This window comes from Schistocerca cancellata, chromosome 1 (genome assembly GCF_023864275.1).
Source record: "Schistocerca cancellata isolate TAMUIC-IGC-003103 chromosome 1, iqSchCanc2.1, whole genome shotgun sequence".
Lineage (NCBI taxonomy): Eukaryota > Metazoa > Arthropoda > Insecta > Orthoptera > Acrididae > Schistocerca > Schistocerca cancellata.
In genome coordinates, this window is record NC_064626.1 from 905,807,631 (window position 1) to 905,822,690 (window position 15,060).

The 15,060-nt window shown below is 39.4% G+C and overlaps 1 protein-coding gene across 1 annotated transcript in view; it reads left to right on the forward strand.

The window, feature by feature from the left end:
• Positions 1-9,329, forward strand: part of LOC126190987 (dynein assembly factor with WDR repeat domains 1) — a 78,292-nt gene extending 68,963 nt beyond the window's left edge. The window contains exons 8-9 of the mRNA XM_049931667.1: positions 2,356-2,493; positions 9,132-9,329. Coding sequence (XP_049787624.1) covers positions 2,356-2,493; positions 9,132-9,329 — 336 coding nt within the window. The remainder of the gene's footprint in view (positions 1-2,355; positions 2,494-9,131) is intronic.
• Positions 9,330-15,060: the final 5,731 nt, after the last annotated feature.

Consider the following 15,060-nt stretch of genomic DNA (forward strand, 5'->3'; position numbering starts at 1 on the left):
GAAGTAATACATAGACACACAAATAAAATGCTTTGGCATGGTATAATAGATTAACCCTGAGGTATCAGGCGGGAAGGGGGGCGGGCTGGGAAGGTACATTTTTTAGGCTCATAAATTACAGCACCTGTTTCTGTATAACATTACATTTGACAGAAAATTTCTAAATAGAAGGCTGCAACGTACATTTATAGATGACATGATGTGCACATGTAACTATGTGGCTCGTAACAATTCGGTCCTTGTTCATGTCTCTCAGTATATAATCACTTGAGAAAATGTCAGAACATTACTTTCAGTTTATCCAGCATTGCTTGGTTACTTTTTTATCCCAACTTTACAAAATATAAAGATATGGGAGAACTCTTTCTTCCCAGTTTAGTTCATTCTGGAAAGTCTAACAGAATTCTCTTAAATGTAAACATGGGCTTCCGCAGCTGTTGTCACAATCAATAAAATTCTTCTGGGTTTGAGGGTGCATTGTCAACTATAAAATTCTGACATTTTGGCGACTGTTGCAAGGCACCTTCCTAACTGCTGAATGAGCAGTTAGCAATACTCCCTGAGGAAGGTGCCTTGCAACAGTTGCTGAAATATCGGAATTTTATAGTTGACAATGCGGCTCAAACCCAGAAGAATTTTATTGACAGAATTCTCTTGTAGTAGACTTGGATTTAAATGTCATTGGAACTGTGTGGAACCTAGGGAATCTCACTATCACATTTATTCATTCCATTTAGTGAGTCATATGTCTACTAAGTTTAGTTGAAATTATTACCACAAAGGCATGCTGAAAAGTAATGCCTCTTAATTTTCTGTGTGAAAACTCGGAAAGGTTTTTAAATAAAACTAGCACTGTTATCATTTTACATATTTATTCTTCTTGTCTACATATTTATTTCTCAATATAATTACTTTGGCAGCAAACACATTTCTCCCAACAAGAGACCAGTTTGTTGTTACCATCACTGTAGAATGTTTTGACTTTGTTGACAGAACCACAACTTCACCTCTGCTTGCACCACTTCATCACTATCAAAGTGAATCTGTCAAAGGTGTTCTTTAAGTTTTGGAAACAGACAAAAAATCAGATGGGGCTCATTTGGCGCTGTATATTGGATGATCAATGACAATGAATGCAAGGCATCAGACTGTTGCAGATGCCACAGCGCTTGTGTGTGGTTTGGTATTGTCATGCTGAAGGAAATGGTGCTCCATGCATGGATGAATTCTTCAAATTCAAAACTTGACTACAGCACACTGGTTCTCATGCACTGAAATATTTGTGGTACACACTGCCATGTTACCCACTACTATTCAGAGCCCTCTAGCAGCAGAGGGCTGTAAATATGTAGACATGAAGAGTAAAGATGTAGGATGTTAATAATATTTGTTGTATTTAAAATGTGTTAAGAGATTTTGCATAAAAATTAGGAGGCATTTCTTTTCAACATGCCTTCATAATACTTCAGTTGATATCTTGGTAAGTCATTGTGGCTGCCACTTGCCAAGCTTAATGATTTTATTGATACTATTTTTGTTTTTATTTTTTAAAATTATAAATCATATGTTTGTCAAGGAGCCATAATTATAAAACAGTGAGTAAATAGTGTAGTTATAGTTTTCTTTCTCACTATAAGAGTAAATACTTTTAATAGTTTACGTATCAGACTTACCTTAGGTGATTTGAAGATTTTAAACTTGTATTTCAGTTAGTTGAATTAATGTATTTTGAGAAAAAAATGGAACTTTTACAGGGCACAAGTGTATGACACCACCATATGAAAACAAGAGCAAAGATCTTAAAATTATAAATTCCTGAAGTCAGTATTAGTTCATCTTAAGTTCAAAGGAACATCCTTAGTGGACATGTGTATAATATTTACAGATTCATGGTGTTATTTTGATGCCTATATTTCAACTGATAGGTGTTGCTATTACATTCAAGCTGGATGTGGTCTTTATCACAATGCACTTCATTTGACCACCCTTAAGTTCTGGATGTTTAAACTGGGACTTGGTCCAAGAGTGAAATATGAGTCCACTGTTGTATTGCCACATCTTTTTGTTTCTCTTTTTGTTTAATCCCTACTTCCAGAGATTGAGACACAGACATTGTATACTAACTAAATTCATACCCCACACAGAAGCAGCATCCATCCCATGCCCATACCTACTGAGGGAACTCATGGGAACATTGTTTAATACCCACTGAAACAACACTCTGCCATCCTTTCCCCAGTAGTTTATAGGGTAAAAAGTGAATGTAAATTATGTTTTATTTGTTATATTTTCTCAGCTGTAGTTAGGTATCTTCAATATTTCCAGTTATGTGACAGCAAAGTTTTTACATCTTAGGTGTTGGAAATAGCATTTGACTCTGCAGGGAGACGGCTTGCTACAGCAAGTAGTGATGCCACAGCACAAATATGGGAAGTTAAAGGAAATCTAATTAAACTTGCTACTATGGAAGGTCACACTAAGGAAGTATCCAAGGTAATAAATAATATTAGAAAATCTTTCTTAATTATTTTTGCAAATACTAGCAGCTTCTAAGTGCTTAAGCTGCTCACAATGCAGACTTGAATTTATATTTACAATGTGTGGTCAGCAAAACATAGACAAATGATACATTTCATTAATTCTCTGATGTAATGTATATGAGATACACTCAGTTTTGTGGCTGTTTACATTTAAGAGCCTAGATGTGATACTAAGTTTGTAAAACAGATACTGATAATCAGCAGAACAATTCTTGTGATAAATTTATTAGAGATGAAGCACAATCTCAGGTTGACAAAGGTGGGTAAGCAGTTCATTATGCCTTGCTGCGATCACTAACATTCAGTGATTTAGAGGAATTATAAAACTGAAAACTCCATCCGAACAGGCCATGAAGACCCAACAGTGCCTACTGGTCGCTACATCATCCTCAGTCCACAGACGTCTCTGGACGCGGATGTGGAAGGGCATGTGGTCAGCACACTGCTCTCCCAGCTGTATGTCAGTTGATGAGACTGGAGTCGCTACTTCTCGATCAAGTAGCTCCTCAGTTTGCCTCGCAAGAACCGAGTGCACTCCACTTGCCAATACGTCAGCAGACCAGATGGTCACCCATCCAAGTGCTAGCCCAGCCTGACAGCGCTTAACTTCGGTGATCTGATGGGAACTGGTGTTACCATTGCAGCAAGGCCATTGGCTTAAAGGAATTATGGAAAACCTAGTATGGGCTGACTAGATTTACAGCTTAACTGTCTTCATGCTGTATGCAGTTTTTGGATATAATATTTAAATTTTTCCTGATTTGTGAAATTCAAGCCTAAAATGTAGGAAACATTTATGAACTAATCATTTATATAATTTGGAAAGTCTTTCTTGCCAATATCAATGCTGTCTGCACTTTTAAGCTTGATTCCCAGAACTTTATGTGTCTTCTGTGTCTTCATTTTTATAATTTCCCTAGTAGATTTTGACTTTTTACCATACAGTCTTCTTAAGTTATCTTTCTTCAGCATTGTTGCCTTTGATACTATGTTTTGATATACCTTCTCATTGTATTTACATATTTTATAAATACAGGATCTGTGAACATTTCTGTTAGATGTGGTGGTACTGACAACGTGGTTTGAGCCGCATCTTTGTGTTCTTGGTAGTGCATAATTTTGCTGTCTCAAACTGAAAACTTTTGTGGGTATTGAGTGATGTTAAACAATGATGGATGCAACACAACTGTTTTAGATTCACTTATTCCCACATTTAATAAACCTGAATTGGTTTTGTGGGACAATGACCAATTCCTAACACTTATATAAATAGAATCACTTATATAAATAGAATCAAGAGAACCGGGCTAGACCACAAAACCAGTGAGTTTCAGTGGCAATACTTGTTATATACCACATTCCACTAATCACAATTCATACAAAACACAGTCAGTTGAGCACAGTTCTGGATGTACACCATAGACATTCAGTGTTACACAGGTTCACAAAACATATCCACGAAGTTCAAAGTTCAGATAGGCACACATCGTTTGTACTAGGATCAATCACAGAAGTTCACACAGATCTTCACTGACACATAATGTAGACAAGAAAAATGATGTGAGGCTCTTAATTGTTCCATATCAGATGGTGGACAGACTTTTAAATCTTTCACTGCATAACTTGATCCAAATAAGCACAAAGTTGAATTGAAATGTTAACTATCTATTTTCTAGGTACTGGTTATTCTGCATAATTGTGGATACTGACACAATTCAAGCTCAGGCAATAATCTGGTTTACATAATAAGTAATTAGTTAACAAAATGCAAAAGACTGCAGAACTATTTTGTGTGTCTACACTGAGAATTGCCTAGTTATGGAATACAGTTGCCATAATTGAAATTATGATAATTTATACAATGTCATAATTAGTTGCTTAACCAGTTAATAAAGGGTGTCATTTGGCCCATAAAAATTAAGGAAACTAAAGTGTGATGGTAAACTTGAGAATGAGACAGTTGTAATGGTACAATAGAAAACAGAAATTTTGGGTGTGTCCAGACTTCAATACTAATTATCTTTTAAGTTAATTAGTTTCCTGAAAATTAAAATATATGACTGTCACTTCTCATGTCATAGCTTTTTAATGGTATGTGTCGACATTTCCAAAGCTACTGATTAGCTCAGTCACATCCTATCCTTACCTGCGATTATGATAATGTCAGCTATTCATTGCTTCTACTCAATATGGTTTCAGTAAAACTAAACACATCATTGTAATCATCATCATGACAAATTATCAGAATAATGAATTTGCAACAAATATTGCCTGAAAAAATTTTGACAGATCTGCACATAGATATGGTAACTAGACTCAAAACGTAAAATGAGAAAGAAAAATTATAATAGGAGTACAACAACAGCAGGTGGAAGAGATTCAGCTTGTGTTCTTCCGTTCATCCAAGATATAAAATTTGTCAGAAAGCTTTATGTTAACAGTTCTAGTGGTGGTGATCTTCAGTGAATACAAAAGAGTTATAGAATGTAGAAACGTAACATAACAGTGATGGAAGAATGAAAATAACATGAATGACATCATGGACTTACTTAGGGAAACATGAATGCATTTGTTCACAAATTGAAATGTGTTTTTTGACAGCATCTCTGTAGACTGAGTAATGTATGAATGCAAACACTTATGGTTTTTATAGAACCTTCAAAAGCATCCTCTGACAGAGAAGAAATTAAACAAATCATCATCGCTTTCAAACTCAGCTAAGAAATAAATAAAGACATCATAAGAACTGGACGCTGAAAATATATTGGTGATAAAAGTCAACACATAATCAACACTGAAATGGGGAAACTAAAAATAAAAACATCCTTCCTTTTCATAAAAAGAGGTAACACAGACGTAAAAATCTTATATTTCCCTTCTCTATGTAACTCATAATATTATTTTGAAATCTCCTCAGGCTGGAGTGAGGAAGAATTGAATCAAAAATTTAGAAAAAAGCAAGAAGAGTTCATTTGGGGATGCTTGTGTGTTAAACATATCATAAATCTTGACTGTATCTTTTTACAATGAAAATTAAAAGTAAGAAATTTGAGATGACACTTTTTAATTTCAAGGACAGCAATTTCAATGATTATCAAAAAGATAAGAGCAATAATTCAATAGACCTTCTTTGATAGCTAGTGAATCCAGAATGAAATTTCCACACTAATTTCAAACTTCTGTGAAGTAAGTAGATGTGTTACTCAGAGAGTCCTATGCCTCAACAGAATACTCAAGATAAGTCATCCATGTGTGATGCAAGGAATTCATTTGTGAAAGGGATCAAGAGCATAACAATAACTGAAAGTCCTGCGTTCTTAATTGACCTTTCAATTTACTTTCTGGCTTAGAGCCGGCCGGAGTGGCCGAGCGGTTCTAGGCGCTTCAGTCTGGAACCCTGCGACCGCTACAGTCGCAGGTTCGAATCCTGCCTCGGGCATGGATGTGTGTGATGCCCTTAGGTTAGTTAGGTTTAAGTAGTTCTAAGTTCTAGGGGACTGATGACCTCAGATGTTAAGTCCCATAGTGCTCAGAGCCATTTGAACCATTTGCTGGCTTAGAAGCTTCTATAAAAAACAGATCACCATCATCAAGCACATTCATTAGGGTGCCAACATGTCCCTTTTTAAAACATGTATATTATGAACCACAGGTCAGTGCCCAGAATGTTAGGCTGGACAAAAAGAGAGAGACAGACAACCAAGTGGATAGGACTCAATATCATCTTGGAGTTCAGGAAATTTCAACATGATGGGACTACTATTTTTGTATACTTAAATAACAGTCAGTATCTTGAATACAAACTGAAACTATATGGCACATTGTTTGATCTTAAGTTATTGTATCTAGGGGACTGTCTCACACTGTATTCTGAAATCCAAAAACTGAAAAAGAATGTTATGAGCATCCAGTTAACCTTATTGGTAACAGATTTGTTTAAGAAACATAAAGTGCATCGGGAAACATAAAGAACACAACCAAACCAAAAAGAAATGCAAAACATTGCAAGACTCGATATAAGTGAATGAGAGTGGTGCTTAATGAAGCTGTGTTAAAAGTTCTATTTTCAGTAAGTCTGTTAGTAATTATTTATTAATCTGCTGAAATGCCAGCAGTATTTGCACCTATTGCTTTCAGGCACTTGATCAGAATGTGTAATCCTGCTACTTTGGTATCTGACAAATCAGTTAAAATTTTTGGTAGTCATAAGAAGTGTGATGTAAAGTAGGAATGCTATGAGCATCCAGTTAACTTTATTGGTAACAGATTTGTTGAAGAAACATAAATTGCATCAGGAAACATAAAGAACATAACCAGCTAAACGTTGGTACATGTGAGGCAATACTGACCCTACGACTTATCTTAGAAGATAGATTATGGAAAGGCAAATCCACGTTTCTAGCATTTGTGGACTTAGAGAAGGCTTTTGACATCATTGAGTGGAATATTCTCTTTCAAATTCTGAAGGTGGTAGGGGTCAAATACAGGGAACGAAAGGCTGTTTACAATTTGTACAGAAACCAGATGGCAGTTGTAAAGAGTCGACAGGCATGAAAAGGATGCAGTGGTTGGGAAGGGAGTGAGACAGGGTTGTAGCCTATCCCCGATGTTATTCAATCTGTATATTGAGCAAAAAAAGTAAAGCAAACAAAAAAATTCAGAGTAGGAATTAAAATCCATGGAGAAGAAATTAAAACTTTGAGGTTTGCCAATGACATTGTAATTCTGTCAGAGACAGCAAAGGACCTGGAAGAGCAGATGAATGGAATGGACAGTGTCTTGAAAGGAGGATTTAAGATGAATATCAACAAAATCAAATTGAGGATAATGGAATGTAGTCGAATTAGATCAGGTGAAGCTGAGGGAATTAGATTAGGAAATGAGACACTTAAAGTAGTAAAGGAGTTTTGCTATTTGGGGAGCAAAATAACTGACGATGGTCGAAGTAGAGAGGATATAAAATGCAGACTGGCAATGGCAAGGAAAGCGTTTCTGAAGAAGAGAAATTTGTTAACATCGAGTATAGATTTAAGTGTAAGGAAGTCTTTTCTGAAATTATTTGTATGGAGTGTAGCCATGAATGGAACTGAAACAAGGACAATAAGTAGTTTAGACAAGAAGAGAATAGAAACATAGTGCTACAGAAGAATGCTGAAGATTAGATGGATAGATCACGTAACTAATGAGGAAGTACTGAATAGAATTAGGGAGAAGAGTAATTTGTGGCACATCTTGACTAGAAGAAAGGATCGTCTGGTAGGACATGTTCTAAGGCATCAAGTGAGCACTAATTTAGTATTGGAGGGCAGTGTGGAAGGTAAAATTTGTAAAGAGAAACCAAGAGATGAATACACTATGCAGATTCAGAAGGTTGTAGGTTGTAGTAGGTACTTCAAGATGAAGAAACTTGCACAGGATAGGATAGCATGGAGACCTGCATCCAACCAGTCTCTGGACTGAAGAGCATAACAGCAACAACAACAACAAAGTAGGACATTTCTGTCCTTTATATTTGGCCAAATTTTTAGTGGAAGTTATAGAAATAATCATATGATTTTTCATTGGAGTATATAAAATATGTGGCAGGCAGAAACAAAATGTATTGAGCTTCAGGAATAATCTTTCTGATCTGACAGGCGCCCACGTGTAGCAGTGTTGGATATGGACTATTTTCTAATCTCAGAGTTTAGTATGTATTACCCAAGTACAGGTGTATAACTCATTAAACTAGTAGTGTATTTTCATCCATCATTAGTCTAACTGCAGGATCTCTAATAACCATTATCTAAATGAGTATAATTGTAAACATATTTGTTTGTAATACTGAATGCATACTGGAAGATGATAATCCAAAATGAAGAGTCATACTTACACTAGTCATAGTTATACTAGCAATAATTTAAAAAAATAATGGGTGCCAATACTGCAAATATTAATGTGAATCTCAGGTTCTCATTAACTGAGGGTTGCTTTTAAGATGTGCACAGAGAGAGAGGGGGAAAAACTATACATTTGCTTGCTTTCCAGAATTCTTTTTGTCTCCTGTTTACTTTCTAGTTCTTTTATGAAGAATTATCAGAGTTTTTAAAACTAATAATTAATGATTCAGCTTTCTGTACATGGCACTCATTTGATATTATTTGTCGCACCAGCTGCATTTTAGCCTCCACCCTACTTTTTCATTCAGTGAGATGGTTGCATTCCAGTCCGAGCTCCTGGAGATGGCGGTCACATGTGTGAGAGGTGTGCTTGCGTGTATGAAAGTGTGTGTGTGTGTGTGTGTGTGTGTGTTTTTCTTCTGAAGAAGTCTTTGGCTGAAAGCTAAATGAGTAACAATCTTTTCATTGCACCTGTCTGCAACTCAACATGCCATCTTTATGTTGAGTAGATATCTATCCTTTCTATATTGTTGATATTCCAACCTGGAGTTTCCGATATTTGGTTCCACCCTACATTAATCACATGTAGAATGTGACAGCAGTGTGTCTGCATAATATTACAATGTATTTATCATGTACTCCCTATTATAATGTTAATGTAGTAAAAAAATACAACAATAGAGTGGTGATATTACATTGTTCATTGTTGCAGGTGTGTTTCAATCCAGCAGGTTCTCAGTTACTGACAGCATCAGCAGACCATACGGCAAGACTGTGGGATTCAGAAACTGGGAAGTGTCTACAGATTCTTGAAGGGCACAAAGATGATGTGTTTTCTTGTGCTTTTAATTACAAAGGAGACATTATAGTTACTGCATCAAAAGACAATACTTGCCACATATGGAAATAAAAGGATACAAACTATCTTGTATTAAAAACACCATAGTTTACTTATTAACAGTGATGAAACCAGTATCATTAAGAGTAAGATACAGCAAGACAAAAGAGAAAATGAAAGGATAAAGGAAGGAAAAGAGCTGCCAAAATTGAAAAGTATCAAGAAAAAGAGAGGAACTGTGGAAATGCTAGTACGGATGTCAAAGTTTTAAGAGGGTTGAGGCCTGTGAAGGACACTGAGATGGAATAGGCTAGAAGGATGTGGAATTGTACATGAACTGGAAGGGGGTGAAGTCGATTCAGTATTGGAATGTTCTATCTATGCTTGACATAAAATGATAATAATAATGTACATGGTGGCAGCCAGTCAAGGAATATTTTAGGGAATTGATTTAAAAAATTAATTTCAAAGGCCCAGTCAAATCTTTACAAGTTTACTCCTAGAGCAACTTATGCTGTGCCTACGTAGCACAAGTTGCCTGTCTTTCAAAACCAAGGCAGTTCTGTCCAGTTAAAGCTGCTGACAAGAGATGCCCTGAGACCTCTGCTGAAACTGCTAGGGAATTCATGCCATTGGTTTTATCGATAGCATGCATTGGATACAAGCTGCGTGTGGATGCTAGAGTGTTCCGCGGTGCGGAACACGGTTGCTTCTCTCTCTTGTATTCGAGACCTTGAGCAGAACAGACGTCTTTCCAGAAGGCAGAGCCTCTGGCTCTGCTTTTCACAACCGGTCACCAACATAAGTTATGTTGCGGCCACATGTAGTAAGTGTTGCTTCACGCAGTGGAGAATGGGAAAACAGAGGCAGTAGGTGATCGCAGCATTGCAAAGTAAGCGTGGCACAGATAGCCTTTGCTGACAGTTGCAGTCTACCAACAAGCTGACGCAAGGACGCACGCAGACCGAGCACCGAGCGAAGCTTGGAGAATGCTGAGTAAGGAGAAGTGAGGCCAGCACGCTAAGTTACCACCGAGGGTAAGAAACGTCCTCCTGCCGGATATAAATAGTGGAGCACAGGCAGCAACAGGCAGAAGCCATTAGGAAGCAGTTCGGATCTGAGGACGGACGTGGTCCGTGTCCGAATGTTCAGTCTTCGTAGGTGACGATTCCGGAAGTCTGTTCCACCTCGCAGGAGTCATCCGTTTGCTGCCAGATGTCAACTTCAGCTCTGGGGGTCGGCCCAAGTTCTGTCGGCACCATGGCTGACTAACTACAGTGAGAACTTCCAGCAGGACCGGCTGCAGCGCAGTCTTGGTCACAGGTGCCGCCGGGGACTGACGCCCGGACTCCACGGCAACCTGGCCTCACGGCGCGTGGTCCGTCAATGACGGGACCTCGCGGACATCGCGACTGACGGCTTCCCAGCCGCCGGTGCAGCAGGTGTCGGCAGCTGACCTCATGGCGAGGAGTTCATCTCAACCACAGGGCATCCTTACTTCAGCGGAACACTGGTGGCCTGAGGCACGCATTGTTGGAGAATCTACACAGCAGCAGCTAGGCGGAGGGATTCGCAGGGCTGGGCAGTGACGACAAGGGAGAAATTGTAAAGAAAGTTCAATAAATAATTGAAAAATCCATGCCGTCTCAGTCTTTGGCGCAGCCACTGTGTCTGCAGCTAACAAGTAGCAAATGGTCGTAACAAATGGTGCAGAAGCCATAACCAGTGGCCATCTGTTGTAACAAGTGGTGTCAAGCGCACCCACGCCACGACTTTGACTAGCACCGTGCGGAGCAATGTAGAGACACCGAATACATGTACATCTACATTTATACTCCGCAAGCCACCCAACGGTGTGTGGCGGAGGGCACTTTACATGCCACTGTCATTACCTCCCTTTCCTGTTCCAGTCGCGTATGGTTCGCGGGAAGAACGACTGTCTGAAGGCCTCCGTGCACGCTCTAATCTCTCTAATTTTACATTCGTGATCTCCTCGGGAGGTATAAGTAGGGGGAAGCAATATATTCGATACCTCATCCAGAAACGCACCCTCTCGAAACCTGGCGAGCAAGCTACACCGCAATGCAGAGCGCCTCTCTTGCAGAGTCTGCCACTTGAGTTTGTTAAACATCTCCGTAACGCTATCACGGTTACCAAATAACCCTGTGACGAAACGCGCCACTCTTCTTTGGATCTTCTCTATCTCCTCTGTCAACCCGATCTGGTACGGATCCCACACTGATGCGCAATACTCAAGTACAGGTCGGACGAGTGTTTTGTAAGCCACCTCCTTTGTTGATGGACTACATTTTCTAAGGACTCTCCCAATGAATCTCAACCTGGTACCCGCCTTACCAACAATTAATTTTATATGATCATTCCACTTCAAATCGTTCCGCACGCATACTCCCAGATATTTTACAGAAGTAACTGCTACCAGTGTTTGTTCTGCTATCATATAATCATACAATAAAGGATCCTTCTTTCTATGTATTCGCAATACATTACATTTGTCTATGTTAAGGGTCAGTTGCCACTCCCTGCACCAAGTGCCTATCCACTGCAGATCATCCTGCATTTCGCTACAATTTTCTAATGCTGCAACTTCTCTGTATATTACAGCATCATCCGCGAAAAGCCGCATGGAACTTCCAACACTATCTACTAGGTCATTTATATATATTGTGAAAAGCAATGGTCCCATAACACTCCCCTGTGGCACACCAGAGGTTACTTTAACATCTGTAGACGTCTCTCTATTGATAACAACATGCTGTGTCCTGTTTGCTAAAATCTCTTCAATCCAGCCACACAGCTGGTCTGATATTCCGTAGGCTCTTACTTTGTTTATCAGGCGACAGTGCGGAACTGTATCGAACACCTTCCGGAAGTCAAGGAAAATAGCATCTACCTGGGAGCCTGTATCTAATATTTTCTGGGTCTCATGAACAAATAAAGCGAGTTGGGTCTCACACGATCGCTGTTTCCGGAATCCATGTTGATTCCTACATAGTAGATTCTGGGTTTCCAAAAACGACATGATACTCGAGCAAAAAACATGTTCTAAAATTCTACAACAGATCGACGTCAGAGATATAGGTCTATAGTTTTGCGCATCTGTTCGACGACCCTTCTTGAAGACTGGGACTACCTGTGCTCTTTTCCAATCATTTGGAACCTTCCGTTCCTCTAGAGACTTGTGGTACACGGCTGTTAGAAGGGGGGCAAGTTCTTTCGCGTACTCTGTGTAGAATCGAATTGGCATCCCGTCAGGTCCAGTGGACTTTCCTCTGTTGAGTGATTCCAGTTGCTTTTCTATTCCTTGGACATTTATTTCGATGTCAGCCATTTTTTCGTTTGTGTGAGGATTTAGAGAAGGAACTGCAGTGCAGTGCTGTGAAACAGCTTTGGAAAAAGGTGTTTAGTATTTCGGCTTTACGCGTGTCATCCTCTGTTTCAATGCCTTCATCATCCCAGAGTGTCTGGATATGCTGTTTCGATCCACTTACTGATTTAACGTAAGACCAGAACTTACTAGGATTTTCTGTCAAGTTGGTACATAGAATTTTACCTTCGAATTCACTGAACACTTCACGCATAGCCCTCCTTATGCTAACTTTGACATCGTTTAGCTTCTGTTTGTCTGAGAGGTTTTGGCTGCGTTTAAACTTTCTCTTTGCTTTGGCAGTAGTTTCCTAACTTTGTTGTTGTACCACGGTGGGTTTTTCCCATCCCTCACAGTTTTACTCGGCACGTGCCTGTCTAAAACGCATTTTACGATTGCCTTGAACTTTTTCCATAAACACTCAACATTGTCAGTGTCGGAACAGAAATTTTCGTTTTGATCTGTTAGGTAGTCTGAAATCTGCCTTCTATTACTCTTGCTAAACAGATAAACCTTTCTCCCCTTTTTTATATTCCTATTTACTTCCATATTCAGGGATGTTGCAACGGCCTTATGATCACTGATTCCCTGTTCTGCACTTACAGAGTCGAAAAGTTCAGGTCTGTTTGTTATCAGTAGGTCCAAGATGTTATCTCCACGAGTCGGTTCTCTGTTTAATTGCTCGAGGTAATTTTCGGATAGTGCACTCAGTATAATGTCACTCGATGCTCTGTCCCTACCACCCGTCCTAAACATCTGAGTGTCCCAGTCTGTATCTGATAAATTGAAATCTCCACCTAATACTATAACATGCTGAGAAAATTTATGTGAAATGTATTCCAAATTTTCTCTCAGTTGTTCTGCCACTAATGCTGCTGAGTCGGGAGGTCGGTAAAAGGAGCCAATTATTAACCTAGCTCGGTTGTTGAGTGTAACCTCCACCCATAATAATTCACAGGTACTATAGGGTGAGTCCAGCAACTGCCTTCTCTCTGTGTAGTTAGACAAGTCGAGGGTAACGTTAAGGGATGTGAGAGTGTCATTTGAAAGGCCTAGCAGCCCTGTAGACTTATCACAGTTCCGTGGGAATGGTAGTTACGTTAACTTAGTACCATCTAAATGTGTAGTGTGCGGATTAACAGGTCACGTCGCTCCTTGCGATAAATTTGTACCAAGCACTTGTGATGTGTGTGGCTTCTATGGTCATGTGGGTCAATGTGGTAAGTCTAGATGGCTTGCCATTAGACGTGCTAGGAAATAACTTGCTTCTGGGTAATACAATTTTATTTTTGTCAGGTGAGGTATACCACATGGAAAATGTCAGACACACGTGCAACCGGGACAAGTGATGCCGTAGTAGCATTGAAAGAGCAAGTTAAGAAACATTGAAGAAAATAAGTTGCAAAAGCAGCACATGCAGAGGATGGAGCAACAATTGTTGCAAAATACTCAATCAGGCTTGGGAAGCAATCATGTAGAATGCAAGGGTACTATCTTTTCCGGTGGCAGATTGTTCAGCGGCTAATTTGATGCCTTCCTTCTCGGGTAAAACATCAGAGGATGTGAATGTTTTCATTGGTGACGTACGTAGTACGGCTAGACTGTGTGGCTGGTCGGATGAAATGTGTTTGCAAATGGCGAGGTTACGGTTAGTAGGTGATGCAAAGACTTATGTGGCATACCACGAAGGGTTAAAGGATGCTACTATGTTCACAGAGTTGGCTGAGGGATTATTGTAAAGGTTTAGGAAACAAAACAGTGCCAGATTTTTTAGAGAAAAATTGGGGAGGATGATGCAAAAAACGGGTGAAACGGTAGAAGAATTTTCAGACAGAATTAGGAGAATGAATGCACACACGAATGAGTTAACGCAAGATGTGAGTGCAAATGAAGTTCTATTGAAAGAAGCAGAGAATAGAGCTTTATACGCATTTTTTCGAGGGGTCTCGCTGGATTTTTCACGCCAGATACGGATGGAAAATCCTAGTGACTTAGCAGCAGCATTGCGCATAGCCACACATTTGCAGGAAGTGGATAGCGCCACTAGAAGTCGCAATGACAAGAAAATTTTTTCGTCTTCCAACGAGTGTTACCGTTGTAGGAAGCAAGGTCATTTTAAGGGACAATGTCTGGAACCGCAGTGTTTCAATTGTCAGAAAATAGGGCATAAGGCACGGCAGTGTAAAGCCAAGAAACGGGTTGATGATACAGCAGGTAAAAAACTGTTAAACGAAAAAGGGAGTGTTCCTGCTGTCAGGAGGCATTCCCAGTAAAAAGAGGTACTCAGAGAGTGCACGAAGAGGCGAATTGTAGTTTGATGGTTTCGATAAAAGATAAGTGGCAAAGAGTTTTAGTGGATACTGGAGCGCATGTGTCAGTTGTCAGTGTGGACCTCGTGGGCAAAAAAGGATTGGAAGC